At 32.2% G+C, this 16,738-nt stretch overlaps 3 protein-coding genes and 1 pseudogene across 3 annotated transcripts; all 4 read left to right on the forward strand.

Moving 5' to 3' along the window:
• LOC104717676 lies at positions 1,927-3,294 on the forward strand. The gene is made up of 2 exons (XM_010435289.2): positions 1,927-2,065; positions 2,547-3,294. The coding sequence occupies exon 2, from the start codon at positions 2,569-2,571 to the stop codon at positions 3,100-3,102; it is 534 nt and encodes a 177-aa protein (XP_010433591.1). The 5' UTR covers positions 1,927-2,065; positions 2,547-2,568; the 3' UTR covers positions 3,103-3,294.
• LOC109126316 lies at positions 7,617-9,079 on the forward strand (annotated as a pseudogene).
• Positions 11,009-11,677, forward strand: LOC104748473 (angelicin synthase). Its single transcript, XM_010470113.1, has one exon. The coding sequence runs from the start codon at positions 11,009-11,011 to the stop codon at positions 11,675-11,677; it is 669 nt and encodes a 222-aa protein (XP_010468415.1).
• On the forward strand, positions 14,352-16,261 carry LOC104717687 (flavonoid 3'-monooxygenase-like). The gene is made up of 2 exons (XM_010435300.2): positions 14,352-15,341; positions 15,459-16,261. The coding sequence occupies exons 1-2, from the start codon at positions 14,403-14,405 to the stop codon at positions 16,080-16,082; spliced, it is 1,563 nt and encodes a 520-aa protein (XP_010433602.1). The 5' UTR covers positions 14,352-14,402; the 3' UTR covers positions 16,083-16,261.

Consider the following 16,738-nt stretch of genomic DNA (forward strand, 5'->3'; position numbering starts at 1 on the left):
GATAATAAATAAACTCTTTAGTCTCTCTAGGGAAGGGCATCCCATGGATAGGGTCCCCCCCCCTTCCCGGTTATACAAATGGGCTGTAAGCAATGGATCCATACCCATGTGGTCAAAGGGATAAAACTGAGTAATTCTTGCGCTTAGGGAGAATCGATCTCTGGTCTAGACCAACAGGGCGACTCTTCCAGAGAGATTAGTCTCGGACCCCTCCATAGGTCTGAGGATTTACTCTCTGAGTTAACAAAAAAAAAAAAACTCTTTAGTCAGATAAAAGTTATATAGACTATAAAATTTTTATTTATATGTAGTGAGTATTAGCCAGACTTTTGCATACACTATATAGAATTAGATTCATAAACTATATATGAATAAGATATATGCATCACATGTTCTTTCATTTACTTGGAATTGATAACCTGAATGATTATATATATATTGAATATCCAGAAATAAAATATATATATATATATATATATGTGTGTGTGTGTGTTTACCAAAATAAGAATAGATGGTATGTTTGATGTGGAAATTTCAACAGTTTATAAGAAATTAAGTTTGTACCTTTCTTATGATGATCAATATTGTATACAGTATACATAACAAGGATATGCATGGTTCATTTTCATGTATAAACATATTCAAAATTTAAACATATTTATACATAATACGCGTACATAATAAACTAAGTTGTACGTGATGGAGAGATGATTTAAATATTTTTGGTAGATGTATAAACTAGAAATCGAGGTTTTCATAATTATTATATATATGAAGCACTAATATAATAATGTATGACCACTCGTATATATATATCATAGAATTTTTAATGTCGACAGAAATATTTCTAGAGAAATCAGATAATGTATATATTATGACAGGTATTCAAATCATCTGCTGAAGAAGAAGAAAAAAAGGTTACTTTGAGTAAATATTTGTCAAAAGTAAATCATAATTTAATATAATTTCACGAAAACTAAGGAGTGTCGGAAAACCTTAGATTAATTGGTTGGTGAAAATGACTTTGGAACTAATGTGAAATGAAAACTGGCAAATCCTAACTTTTAACATTTTACAAAACTAACCACTTATTCAATGGTTTACATCAAGTCAGAATCCTGCATATGCTAAATGAAAAAACAATATACAAGTAGTGTTCGAAGTTTAGCAAAGTCTTCTTAACAAAATAAAACTTATAAGTTATTATATTTAAAGAATTTTCAATGAAAACAATATACAAGTAGTGTTGGAAGTCTGACATCGTCAAAGGATATTGAAGTTGTCGGAGATTAGCAGTTGCCGTAGACAATACCGCAAAAAGTAAGTAAGCATTTTGGTTCGTAGTCTTACGTTGATAGTAGACACGTGTGACTTATTAACAAATAAGCTATCTTATAGTAATATATATATTTGCATGTTATCTATACGAAAAAATAATAGAGACGAACACCTATCTGACACGTACGTACCTGTATACATAATTAGATCAAATTTATGTTCTACTCTTTCCCAAAGTGACTTGCAATTTTAGCTATACAGGTCTTTTCCTAAATAAGTTAATATTATCTAATATTGTAAAGTCATGTGTGGTTAGTTTGATACATTAAGGTACGATGTTTGGTTTCGTGTCCAATTGACACGGGTATGCACTCTTCTTCAAATTTACGTATAAAACAAAAGTTAGGACCGGTCCAACAAAACTAATGATCTGAGGCAAAAGAAAATTTTGATCTTTTGTATATTTTTTTATTTATTTATACAATTTCGGATTAAGAATTAAAAGTTTCCAATTTGTATTTAATTGATTCAATTAATGACCATAACAAGGATCAAAAAACATTTCGAATACATAGGCAGGATATAAAGGCCTTAAAAGCCCAATAAGCAAAATTGGGCTCAAGATAACACTTTTTATCTTGTAACAGCCCATACATTTCCAAACCAGCGTCTCTCAGTTTCTTCTTTCTCGTCTTCGTAGCTGCAACGACTGAGTTTTTTCCTATCTAGCCGAAGAGAGAGAGAGTCGCCGTTCACCGATCCTTTCTCCGATCTTCTTCTCCCTAAGGTATATAGTCTCTCTTCGCTATCGTAATCTCCAATTATATGTGAATTTTGGTTTCCTCCCATCGAATTTTTGATCCTTGATGTGAGATTCTAGGGTTTTTTTTTTTTTTTGCTGAATCCTTGCTCTATAGAAATTTTTATCCAGAATCGTTCTAAATCGATTTCGATGAATCACTCATTCGATTCTGTAAAGATCGATTTGGTCAGTGTTATATCTACGATGATGGGAATATTAAGATCTTCGAATCTGGATTTAAGTATTCATAAACATTTTTGTGTATATTTGTAGCAATGTTGGACTCAAAACTTTAGCTGCATTCTTGTAATTGCTTAAGCTTTACATAATCTAGAACTTGTACCGAAAGAGTCAACTTATGTTGCTATGGTAGTTAGCTAGAGCTTTGGGTCGTTGAATTGAAGATATTGGGAAAACTTTAAGGAAGCTTTGTTGTGTTTCTTGATATGGATTTTTCATCTTCCAGGGTTTTGCAAACTTGGTATAGTATGGGCGACTTTTCGATTCAGATCAGTTCAAAGCTGATCAATCAGCTAGCTGAAGGTAACGATCAACCAAAGAGGAAGGCGAAGAAAACCAAACCCAAAGTGTCACCACAGAGGAAGGTGGAACAAGAAGCGAAAACACACCACCACGATGCAGAGAAGCCGAATCCAATGGCGGAGTTACCAATGCAGCCACCGTTTTTCTTCCCAATACCGCAACAAGCAGCAGCAGCAGCAGCAAGCGCGGAGTTGCAGTTGATAAAGTCTGTTTCGAAAGAGAGTGAGAAGGTTCTTGAGAAGCTGGAGAAAGTAGAGAAGAACCTTGTTCATGAAGTGACAGAGAGAGCCAAGGAGCTGAGGGAGAAAGAGTATAAGATCCCTGAACCGAAACCAATGCCTTGTTCTGAAGATCACGAAGCGTGGATGAAATGCTACAAAGAGAACATTGATAACCCGCTGAAATGTAGCGGTTTGGTTATGAGTTACCAGGAGTGCGCACGCCGGTGCAGACAGCAAGTGAATCCTGAGGAAAAGTAGAGATAATAAGATTGGTAAAGACTTTTTTTTTTGTGATAAGAAGGGGAGAGTTTCTGTTTTTTTTTTGCTTTCTGAGATCTTATGAATGATACAGGAAAATGAGAATTGATTCCTTTGTTATTACTTGAAAGCAAACGGAAAAAATAATTAGAATCTGTGATTATGTTCATAAGATCAAACTTTCAGAATTGATTCCACATTATTTTCGTAAAATCTGGTTTCTCTATTGTTTCCTAATTATTTTGGAATAGGAGCCATTTTATTATACTTTTGCTTGCGAGCTATTATGATAGAGACTCTTTTAGGATTCATCCTACACTTCCTCTGCTTGTTCCTCCTATCCACTGTGAAGTTAAAGAAACCACTCATGGCAATTCCTATATCAAGGTTGTCCAAACCAAATTTCTAGTCCCTTGCACCCTACCGGTTTGTGATGTAACAGGGCCGATTATGTAAAATGTTGGTTTTGTTGTTCTTAGAATTGTTTTTTTTTTTTTTGGGGTTGCTGTGTAAAAGTGATGATGTCTTAAGCTTTTGTAAGTTGGAGACCATTACTCATTCAATATCTTCGATTTTATTTTCTTATGATAAAACTTTTCTGAGATTGTCCAAAGTGATTTGTGTGTGCTGAAAGTTTATATTATTACCCGATTTGGTTGTTTGTAATTGTATTATTTTATACTACATTCGGACCAGCACGTATGTGCGGGGTTGATTTTAAAAACTAAGTTTACTAATATATTTGTAAACAAATTTTTGGAAATGTTATTAATATTCAAGATCCAAACTCTAATTTGGTTTAGACAAAAAAGAATGATCAAATTTATTTTGTTATCAATAAAGACAATACATTAAAAAAAAGTAGTAAGAGAAAACGGTATGTTTATTTTGGGACAGAAAATGTGTCTCGTCCCGTATATGTTAAGGTTTTTCTATCGTATAAATAAGATTTTAATAATAATTTAATTATTTGAGATTTTATATTCTATCGCTTTGTTCAAAAAAAAATATATATTTTATATTCTATCGCATAACTAAGGTTTTAATAATAATTTAAATATTTGAGATCTTATGCTGGTCTTTACGACCAGAAAAAACAAAATTACCTTTTTGATTTTTTCTCTTCCAACCAAAAATAATCTACCCCTAAAATGTAAAACAAAAAAAAATGTGAAGTTACAATTTATGTAATATATTAAAAATAATTTATCTTTTATACCACACACATATATATATATATATATATATATATATATATATATATCTTACACTATTTGTAGATAGATGCATAAATCTAGTACATAATTAAATGTTGTTTTCATCTATAATTCTAAATATAGTAAAATCAATCACAAGTAAAGTATACTACACGTCAAGAAATGCCTTGATTTTTCTCCTCCCTGTTTTACCTTAGACATTACAATCGTAAATCATTTTTAAAAGTCTTTTAATCATGCAATTTCAAAACTTTGATTAGACTATGGGCCAGTTGGTTTAATCATGCAAGTTCACATTTTCTTAATCTGTCTCTGGTTTAGTTTTAGCGACACTAATTACTTTTAAGTCGCTCACTTATAATTTGAGGGTTGAAACGAACAGACCTTATAATATATTATTGAAAACTTGAGGGTTACAACTACAATAACGTTATATTCTATTATAAGTTTATAAATATATAAGTTATAATAAAATTTAAAACCTGTAGAGTTGTGCAAAAGGTGCGGCGTAGCTTGTGTTCTGAATTTTTTTTTATTGAAAACATTGTAACAGTTTTTCCTATGATTTTGGCTTTACATGTCACTCTGTGTAAACCACAAAAAAAAAGTGAGAAAACATAAGCTTAAGAAAATAATCCGATATTAAATTAAGAATCTTAATATGTAACTGATGATGTCATATTTATTCAAAAATGGCATATTCGTTGTCCTGTTAACCGCTCAGAGTCAAACTCTCATTAATACATGTATATATACATGGGAATGAAATTATCATAATCTTCCATCCTAATGTTCACGTGTACTTAATCTTATATACTTGCTTTTTGAAGTACAAAAAGCACAATATAACTTTAGTTTACATGTAATTTTGAGACTATAATACCTGAATTTAATATATTATTGGTTTAGTGAATTAACTTAATATTTTTTTTCCCTGGTTTCTTTTTGCTTCATACTCAAGATGTCACTGGGTCAATCTCCGAGGGAAAAAATCTGAAACAAATAAATAACTTGAGGTGAGAAAAATTTTGATTTTATAAAACAAAAAAAAACACCAAAAGAACACTAAAAAAACACCAAAAGAAATATTATAATAGAACTACAGCAATGAATCTGAGTGATCGGCTTGTCAATAGAAGCACTATTTTTACAAAAACAAATAAGCTGTCATTTAGGGTTATAGAAAAATCTTTCATCATTAAAAATATATTTTTCTTAATTGTTATAGTTCCTAAAATTACTCCAAATGGTTAGGAATATAATAATTCTAAATTTTCAAAAATACATTTACAACTGTGATCGATAAAGGAAAAACATTTGTTATATTGGTAAATATTTTAAGAAACAATCAATTAGTTTGTTATTAAAATGGTATACTGTTAACTGTTTTGATTTTTAATTGTCAATTAGTTATTGCAAGTACAAATTAGTATTATGGATATTTAATTCTGATTTCCTTATTATCTATGTTTAATTGACTTTTTCGAGATTTTGGTATTAGTTTCCGAGATTATCCTAGATTAAATTGCTAAGATTATATCAACTTCCTTATAAATTAAGCGTTAATTAGTTTTAATTAGTTGTTTAAATTCTAGCTAATTTTATGGGTTGATTTATTTTGGATTTTATAGTATGTCTTAATTGTTTCCGATTTTATAGTAGATCTTAATAGTTTCTGATTTTATGTGTTCTTATCATTTAATATTTGTTCGGCTAGTTTAATTATTATCAATCTGTTTGGTTCCAATTTAATTTCAATATGTTTGGCTCCTTATTTATACTTATCCCTATTCAGTTTTTAGTGGCATTTCATTGTAATAAACTCTTAATCTATGTCTACTTATTAAAAATGCTTCCCTTTTAATAGTATAGATAATCTAGATTTTTACATTGCATAATTGATAATAAAATATTCATTCGAAAATCATTGACCAGGTTTTTCAATAAAGTATTTATTCGAAAATCATTGAACAGTCTTAATATAAATACTTAACTCGTTTATTCTAAAGCTTAAAAAAAGATTTGGCCACATTTGGTAATCAAACAAACAAATCATACACATGTGTTTTTATCTACAACAACTTAGGGGGTGTATTGAACTTGATATTTTAGAAGATTTTAAGGTATTCTTAAATTCACTGTTATTGAATCAGTGATTTCTAATAATCATCTAAAATCATGTGTTATTGAATTTGAAATTTATATAAATTATTTAAAATCATTCACAATCACTTGTTATTCAATCAATAAATCAATTTTGTCCATCTATGCATTCTATGAACAAGATTGGTCACATATGTATTCATTTTATTAAAATCCCATTATAATCTTAGTTTTTTAAAATCTTACAAAACGTTAAAAAAATATTTCCTAAATCAATTTTTTTTTAAATATTTTTTGGAATAAAAATATAAGGCAATACAATATTCTTTTACTTAAAATACTTGTAGTTGTCGTTCATCTATTGTTCTTCTTCAGAAAATTGAGCTTTCATAAACAATTTTTTTTCTTTATTCTTCTACATCTTACTCTCTCTTATTCTCTCACATCGATTTGTCTTACCATCTTTGTGGCACTCAGAATTTTCCAAACAGAACCTCAATAAGAATTTTATTAATTCTCTATTATTAGAAGGTAGAGCATGCATTTCTTAATAGTTTTGTGGTTTATAAATATTCAGAGCTTCATATATATTCTAGGTAAAAATTATGTTTCAAACAGATTAAAATTGATTTTGGTAGCTTCGATTTCTTTGCATGAGTTGGACTTATTATATTTAGTACTCATGTTGCTTTGATTCGTTCTATTAGGTGTAAGTAGTTACGCTTCAGTTGCTTAGCTTTTGATTTATTTCATGAAAAGAGTTTGTTTTGCTATTGGTAATACGTAAATAATTTGTTCACATTGTGGCTGATCCACTTTCATGATTTTTTTTATATTTTAAGTGTGTATTGCTTTTGTACAAACATGGAAAATGAATGTTCAAAACGTCTATTTAAAGATGGAAAGAGCCACTAGTGGAAAAGATAAATAACAGCTGCAAATTGTCTCTTTTGAGCAAACTAAAGGAAGCATTGCCATCAGAGTATGATGAAGTGAAGAGAGATCCAGTGTTCGCTCATGTCTTTGCAATACACAAAAACGAATTAGGTTATTCAGCTCGCTTGGTACACAACATCATGTGTAGGCAATTGGTAACAAAGAAAAAACATGAGTTATGGTTTGTGTTTGGATGAAAACCACTTAGATTTTCATTCCAAGAATTTTATGCAGTAAGTGGACTCAAATACATTGATGATGGAAGGTGTGATTATGAGAATTGGAAAGATGATAAAAGATTTTGGAGTAAATTGTTGAAGAGAGATGGACAGATTTGCATAAAGAAATTGTTGGATGACATAGAAGATGTTAAGAAGTGGACTCCGGAGGATAGAATCCGTTTCGTCTATATTTGTGTGATAGGTGGGTTGGTCATGGCTAAGGGTGATACGAAAAAATCAATCATTTATACATCAAGATGGTAATAGATCTTCGTAATGTTCATAATTATCCTTGGGGGCTTAAAGCTTATGATTATCTACCAAAATTGTATTGTGAAAACAAGATGTGATTTGAAAAAAACCAAAAGCTATGTTTTGTATGGATTTTCATATGCACTTCAGATATGGGTGATGGAAGCAGTTCCAGACATTGGATTATTGTTGGGAGAAAAAATTAATAGTGAATTGATCGAAGCTCCTAAATGCTCTAATTGGAAAGGCGCAGCAAATGTTTCATATGAGGATATCATTTTTGTGGAGAGCACATTTAAGTCAAATGTGAATTTATTATATTTATGCTACTTAGAGACTACATTCGATGTTAATTTCGTTTGGATTCTATCATATTAAAGTGTTATTTTATTTTTGTTGCTAGATCTCCACATATGTCACAACATGCATTGTTACTTTATTTTTCTTGCTAGTTTTCCACATATGATTATCTACACTGATTTTTTGAATTGTTTTCTGTTTTGTAGGCTGTTGTTTATCCATTCATTTCTTATTTAGGAAATGAGGATGCAATATTTGTATGCAGTGTTACTTTATTTTTCTTGCTAGTTTTCCACATATGATTATCTACACTGATTTTTTGAATTGTTTTCTGTTTTGTTGGCTGTTGTTTATCCATTCATTTCTTATTTAGAAAATGAGGATGCAATATTTGTATGGTCGGATGAAATCAAAGATGGTGAAGTGGATTATATGATTGATATGATCAGATCAGGGGAAGATTTTGGAAACTATGTTTGGGGAGCTATTAAAGATGATGATATAGAAGGTGACAATATTGAGAATGTACAAGAGATTGATATCGAAGGTGAGAAGGAGGTAACTGAAGCTGGGAATGAGCTCCCTCATATGAATGATGAAGCAAACCATGTCTCTAGTTTGAAGAGGAGTAAGAAAAGACAGCCTGATCACGGAGCAGAGACACGCAAAAAGAAATTGCTTTGTCAACGAGCAGCAGCTGCAACACATGTTGCTTTAAATGAAGAAACGAAGTCCTTTCTTAAAGGACTGTTTGATGCTTCTTTCGAGAAGTTTGATGCTTCCTTCGATAAGTTTGAAGCACGACTGGGAAAATTAGAGGATGATATATCACTAGTGAAGGATTTCATCTCTGCATCTGCAACTACAAGACTCACAAGGAGATCCACAACCTTGCAACAGTCCAATCCAACAGATCAGCCAAGTAAATATGTGGTACGTAAGAGATAGATCTCAGTTTTCTTGATTTACTTTGCTTATTGTGACATGTTTCTTTTCCCTTTATCTATTCTGTTTCAATAAGTTTGTAAATTAGATCCAAATCTGTGAGTAGGTGTCCTACAAATTTTTGTTTTCTTTGAAGGAGCACAATTATGTTTTGCCACAAACTTATTGATTTTGAAATATGTAGACCCATCTAAGCACTCAGCACGAACCCTCCATTTGCAAACCTTTTGTACGCAGCGTATACACCAAAATTTCTTATCAGATTTTGTAACCCTGTAGTCCTTATTCTTTATCGCACAAATTTCTAAAGTTGCTTGTAACGCTTCCTTGCTTCTGAAATGTTTCCCATGCTTTACCATTGAATCTTCAACCGCTGATCCAACTTTAACATCGTAGGAATTTCTGAGGAATTGATCATTTTGTTTATCCTCATTCACCATAGCTTCAGTTTTTTCACGCACATGACAATCATTGCCCCTTTCAATTGAATCATGTAGTTTCTGATTCAAATCAGTATTCACTCTACTCCTTTGGTTGTCACCTATTGCTATAAACGTCACACATAATCGTATGTTACTCTTCCTTTTAAAATAGTCAACAAAATTTTTTAGCTGTCGTTCATTCTTTACAAGAACTGGAGGAGAATCAACGCCGAGATCTATAGGTAGATAGCTGAATTCCACATCAACCATAGTATGTTCTATGGTGTAGTCTTCTGAAACCATCATTTTTAGGTCTTCAAGAGTTGTTGTAGATTACAAGGTGAGTAATCTAGCACATTTTTCTTCATCAACAATAAACTTCCACTCCTTATCAAAAGATCTCCATTCACCACATGTTACAAAGATCTGTAACATATTTTTATGTCCCACTCTCGTGAAATAATTTTGAAAGTGGAGGTCGTAATAAGAAGAAGAATAAAGGAAGAAGAAAGAACAAAGAAGAAGAAAAAAACGTCACACATAATCAATTAGGTATAAAAATCTAAAATATTTAGAACACAATTTCTAACATTTGTAGACGTAATCAAATGCATATATTCGGTTTCCTTATTTTTAGATTTTATTTCCATTTTATTAAAGAAATTCTAAATTATGTGGAACGTATTTTCTATTTTTTATAGACAAGCTCCAAAAATTTAAGAATACACATTCTAACAATTTTGGAACATTAATAAAGGTTAGAAAATGTATTCTAAATTACTTAGAACAGAGAGGAAATAGTAGAATACGTATTCTAGATTTTGTAGAAATCAGTATTCTAAATATTGTAGAACATAAATGCCTTCTACATTTTATAGAACATGTAGAGTGTGTAGAATACATAATCTAAAGTTCGTAGAATATGTACAGTGTATATAATATATATTCTAAAATTAGAATATGTGTTCTAAACTTTGTAGATCAAATTTCATACATCGAAAACATTAACAAAAACAACATATTTTTGAACTTTTCTGTATCTTCATGCTTTCAACATTATTTTTTTACAGATCGTTTTTTTTTTTTTGGAAAATTGGTTATATTCAAGATAAAGGGTAATTTAGGAATAAATTATCTTTATTCACAGAATGCATAGATGGACAAAAAATGATTTATTTATCATTTATTTCTAATTGTTCCTATATTTTAAGTAAATACATAATGAGTAATACCGTTGACAAATTATCAGATTTGATACGGAAAAAAAAATCTAACCTATGATAACAAATTAAGCTAAAATTGATCGATTTGATACGGAAAAAAAAATCTAACCTATGATAACAAATTAAGCTAAAATTGATCGATTTGATACGGAAAAAAAAATCTAACCTATGATAACAAATTAAGCTAAAATTGATCAACTTGGAACCTGACAACTATATATAGTCGCTACTTCAAGTCCAAAATTTGATACAAAAATAAAATAAACAATAATACATAAAGGGAAACAATGTCTGAAATTTTCAGTTTCTTTACGGTCCAAAATCGCAACAGCAACTTCTTGGACTCTGTTTTAGCTTTGATCGTCGTGTCCACTCTTTTTTGGTATATATGGCTTTACGCCAAATCCAAAAGACGGTTTCCACCGTTACCGCCGGGTCACCGAGGTCTTCCCATCGTCGGAAACCTCCCATTCCTCCATCCGGAGCTTCACACTTACTTTCACAAACTTGCTCAAAAGTACGGCCCCGTTTTCAAACTCTGGCTCGACACCAGACTAAACATTGTGATCACTTCTTTCAAAGCCACGCGCGAGATTCTAAGAACTAATGACGTCATCTTTGCGAACGTGAATGTGGCAGGTTCGCTCAGCACGTATGGTGGCGTAGATATCGTCTGGTCACCATACGGACAGGAATGGCGAATGCTGAAAAAAATTTGCATTAACAAAATGTTAAGAAGCGCCACGCTGGATTCAAATTCTTTTCATTCACTTCACTGTCTCGAAACCAGGCGAACGGTCCGCTATTTGGCGGATTGGGCTCGAGCTGGATCGCGGGTTAACATTGGGGAACATATATTTGTGACCATATTGAATGTTATGACTCAAATGTTGTGGGGAGCAACGGTTGCTGATTCAAAGATGACAGTACACACCAAAGCTCCTAAATTTGGGTGAAAAACAACAAAGCTAAGAGTAAAAAAATCCTACAAACTTTTGGACTGAAGAAGCAGACAAATTCAAAGAACCATAAATAAACCCATGTAAGAAACACCATGGAAACAAACCAAGTTCTTAGATCCTCACCTGCAAACCATAAATAAACCCAAAGAACTTTATACCTTTATTACTTAGCTTGGCCATCAAATCAGATGAGAGTAGAAGAAACACCATGGAAATAAACAAAGTCCTCTTCACATCCTCACCTGCAAAGACACCAAAACGACACCTGCACCACACCAACGATTCTAAGAACCATTATTAGTTTTTGAAGTCTAAAATAACAGCCAAAGTTCAAACCATAAATCCCACATGTATCAATCTTAAAATCCAAGTGAAAAAGCTTCATACCTTCTTAGACACTTCTTTCNTTCTTAGATCCTCACCTGCAAACCATAAATAAACCCAAAGAACTTTATACCTTTATTACTTAGCTTGGCCGTCAAATCAGATGAGAGTAGAAGAAACACCATGGAAATAAACAAAGTCCTCTTCACATCCTCACCTGCAAAGACACCAAAACGACACCTGCACCACACCAACGATTGTAAGAACCATTATTAGTTTTTAAAGTCTAAAATAATAGCCAAAGTTCAAACCATAAATCCCACATGTATGAATCTTAAAATCCAAGTGAAAAAGCTTCATACCTTCTTAGACACTTCTTTCGTTAAAGCAATTGAAGATGTCTCCGTATACCTGCTTCATACCAAATTAAACGAAATCAAAAACCAATACAAAAAGTAAACCTAAATTGCTCGTATTTAAGCTATAAGAAACTTCATCCGTTAAGCTTAATCAAAGCTTGCTTCATCAAAGGAGGACTGAGTTTCGGTTGAATCGGGTGGGTTTGGTGGTCGCGGCGGCGGAGGAAGACGACAATAAGAGAAGAGAGAGGAAATCTGGAGACGAAGAGGAGATCTGAATACGATGAGAAGAAGAGATCTGAAGAAGAAAAGAGATTTTGAGACAAAGAGGGAAGAGAATATCTGGAGTCGAAGAGGTGAAATTAGAAGGAAAATAAAATCAATAATGGTTTTTTTTTATATTTTTGATTACAGTTAAGCAGAAAATAATTTTTTTTTGGCTAAGTATCACCCGCTTTTTGTGGTTTTTGGTTCCGACTCCCAAATTTAGATTTCCCGCTTAGTCATTTTTAGGTTTAGCATTTTTATAACGCTATTACATAGTCTTATTTTTTTTTATCAACGATAGCGTTTACGAAAACAATGCTATGCTTTTCTGCTATCAATGCTAATATTTCTTGTAGTGTTTGACGTCGGTGTTTACATAGCTCACAATTAGGATTTAGATTAATTTTCTATTTTATTATGGAAGAATATATAATCTTTACTTTTAGGATTAGGATTAGAATATTTGGTGTTTATCTTCTTCCCTTAGTTTTAGATTTGATTATCCATTATAAAAGGGATCGAACCCTCACATGTATAGACAACATTGAATTGAATAAAGAATTATTTTAAAGAAAGCTTTGTGTAAGCCTAGAGAGGAGGACTCTTACTCCCATAAAAATCTTACCTTGAGTAGGACCTGAGAGGAGGACTCTCATCCCTATCCATTCTTAGCTTCCACACCGCATCACGACGTTTTTGCATTCTTTTGATTGGAAAGTAGGGGAAGGAGAAAAAATGAAGCTCGAGGAGAAGTTCGGGTTTGTGTTGAAGTTGAAGAATCCACTTGTTGCAACACCCGTGTTAAGGTTGTCTGATCCAAATCTTTATCTTTAAGTTTATGAAAAGTTAATAAGGAGAAAAATAATTGATCATTTTGTTTTTGTGGACGTATATAATGTATGTTTTAATAGAAATTGTACAATGTGACGATGCTCAATCTCGTCTTATGGATTGTTGTAACCTTTGTTGTGACGTTTGGTTAATTTTAGATTTAAATAGAGTATGATAGCTAGTTGATATGATTTGTCAAAGAAACTAAATTCGGGTTCTATACCGAAAACATGTTATTGGACTAAAAACAAACTTCAAATGGATACGCTGTTTTTGTTATACATAAAGTTAGTTTATGAAAACCACAACGATACGCTATATGTGTTTGGTATTACATGGCCATCCCGTGAGAGAGAGAGTCGAGAAGGTCTCAAGTTCCGTATTAGAGATTTACGTATTCATGTCTCCGACCTTAAAAAATTGTATTACACAAATAATTTGCGTATCATATTCACCGCCCAAAACCAAAAGTATTACATAAAATTGTCCACAACATTTTTATCAAAAACAAATATTGTCCAACAACTTTCTAATGGTTTAAATTAGTCAAGCTCTTTAATTCAAAGCATTTGAAAGTTGTGGACAATTTTTTTTGTTTTGTTTTGTTATTGTTAATTTAAACAAAATAGTTTTTTTTTTTTTAAGCATTGTACACCAAATGTATCTCTTTTGTTTGGATGACTTCAAAATTTGGATCCCTAGAGATATACTATCATTTTTCTTTGACGAAAATAATATATTATTATTTTTGACGACTTTAAAGTTAAAATATGTCCAACAAGTCAACAACTAAACATTTTGATTTTCTAAAATGATGAAATTATATCATCCATTCAAATGTTATCAATTTATCATCTTAAGACCCTTAACTTTGAAGATAAATAATGCTGTACGTCCTAACCGTATACAATATCATTAAGGGACAACAACTGTAAACGATGTCTCCGATTTCAGCTCTCTTTACCGACAACACAATACTAATCAATGTTAAACCTTACGCAGTTATCGTTCTCATAGCCATCTTATCGATTCTGTGGTACTTCTTGAAACGCTCCCCGCATCCGCCTCTACCGCCTGGACCGCGAGGGCTACCTATTGTCGGAAACCTTCCCTTTCTTGACCCGGATCTTCACACATACTTTACAAACCTCGCTCAAAGTTACGGTCCAATCTTCAAACTCAATCTTGGTTCAAAACTGACCGTCGTGGTCAACTCTCCAGCACTAGCTCAAGAGATATTTAAAGACCACGACATCAATTTCTCAAACCATGACATCACTCTCACAGGCCGAGTGGTTACCTATGGCGGTCTTGACCTTGTTTTGTTACCATACGGTGCCGAATGGAGAATGCTTAGAAAAGTTTGCGTTCTCCAGCTTCTTAACCGAAAAACTTTGGATTCTTTCTACGAGTTTCGATGCAAAGAGATCCGGGAAAGAACGAGATACTTGTACCAAAGAGGTCAAGAAGAATCACCAGTCAACGTCGGTGACCAGATCTTTTTGACGATGATGAACCTCACGATGAATATGTTATGGGGAGGTACGGTGAAAGCAGATGAAATGGAGAGTGTTGGAACAGAGTTTAAAGGAGTTATTTCTGAAATAACTAGGCTTTTGGGGGAGCCTAATATTTCTGATTTTCTCCCAATGTTAGCAAGCTTTGATCTTCAAGGACTTGTGAAGAAGATGCATGTGTGTGCTCGAGAGCTCGATACCATACTTGATAAAGCCATCGAGCAGATGCAACGACTAAGAAGTAGGGATGGTGATGATGGTGAATGTAAAGACCTCTTGCAACATTTGATGAAGTTAAAGGACCAAGAAGCCGACTCTGAGGTTCCCATTACACTCAACCATGTCAAAGCCGTACTAATGGTAATGAAATTATTTCAGTTTTAATACTTTAATTTAGAATATTAACTTCGGAGGATAGCATATTCTTGCAACTATGAAGACTGACTTTATCAATGCTATTGTCATATATATGTGAAGGATATGGTAGTTGGTGGTACAGATACAACAACCAACACGATAGAGTTTGCGATGGCCCAACTAATAAGCAGCCCAGTTTTAATGAGGAGAGCGCAACAGGAGCTAGACAAAGTTGTAGGCAAAGACAACATAGTTGAAGAATCACACATCACTAGTCTTCCTTACATAGTCGCCATTATGAAAGAAACACTTAGACTTTATCCAACCATTCCTTTGCTTGTCCCTCATCGTCCGACTGAAACCGCGGTTGTGGGCGGCTACACCATTCCTAAAAACGCTAATACCTTCATCAACGTTTGGTCTATTCAGAGAGACCCAAATGTGTGGGATAATCCGACTGAGTTTCGTCCTGAGAGGTTTCTTGATAATGAGTCTTATGATTTCAGTGGAACAGATTATAGGTTTATTCCATTTGGATCTGGACGGAGAATTTGCGCGGGTATAGCACTCGCTGAGAGGATGGTTTTGTACACTCTCGCGACATTATTACATTCGTTCGATTGGAAGATACCGGAAGGACAAGTGTTGGATTTGAAAGAGAAGTTTGGGATTGTCTTGAAGCTCAAAACGCCTCTTGTTGCCTTGCCCATTCCAAGATTATCCGATTCGAATCTTTATTTATAAAAGCTTAAATCGTAGAAACAATCCCTTAAAAGTTATATTAATTATTATTACTAATGTACAATAGAAAAAAATATTACTCCTTTTTTAGGGGGTAAAGGTAAATGTATTTTTTTAAGTTTTACTCATTATAAAGTTTGTAACTAAAACAAAACATCCGTTTGCAATAAAACATTATTGAACTAGGACCAGTTGATTTTCTAAATTTGGTTGGATATTATTTTTGGGTTAAATTTGACTATAAATAGTTTTAATTTATATAATAAGTTTTTTTTGACATCCGATCAAAATTAAACATTTGTTGGATCCCCCACTGTCTGAGAACTCACATGATGATGCGTGGACCATATGTTGTTCTAAATCAAATGAATATGATTTTCTTTCTTGATTAGATTATAACTAGGATATATCCCGTGCTTATCAATTTTTTTAAAAAATTTATAATATAATAATAAAAATTATTGTTTTATTTTTAAAAATATATATTTTGTTTGAGATAATATTTATTTTGAATTGTTATGTAAATCTATTAGTCTATTTGAATACTTATTATTTTAGAATATTATAGTATTTTATTTTTGATGTATTATTACATTTTTATATTGTTTATTTGTTGTATTTGCATCATTATTTTATGAAATATAAAATAGTAATTTTAA

Source organism: Camelina sativa, chromosome 2 (assembly GCF_000633955.1).
Source record: "Camelina sativa cultivar DH55 chromosome 2, Cs, whole genome shotgun sequence".
NCBI classification, from domain to species: Eukaryota; Viridiplantae; Streptophyta; class Magnoliopsida; order Brassicales; family Brassicaceae; genus Camelina; species Camelina sativa.

Excerpts from the sequence above, each read along its gene's own strand:
- LOC104748473 (XM_010470113.1), top strand. The coding sequence starts at position 11,009 with ATGTCTGAAATTTTCAGTTTCTTTACGGTCCAAAATCGCAACAGCAAC.
- LOC104717687 (XM_010435300.2), top strand. The coding sequence starts at position 14,403 with ATGTCTCCGATTTCAGCTCTCTTTACCGACAACACAATACTAATCAAT. Across the intron at positions 15,342-15,458 it reads ATGTCAAAGCCGTACTAATG|GATATGGTAGTTGGTGGTAC; the intron begins GTAATGAAATTA and ends ATATATGTGAAG.
- LOC104717676 (XM_010435289.2), top strand. The coding sequence starts at position 2,569 with ATGGGCGACTTTTCGATTCAGATCAGTTCAAAGCTGATCAATCAGCTA.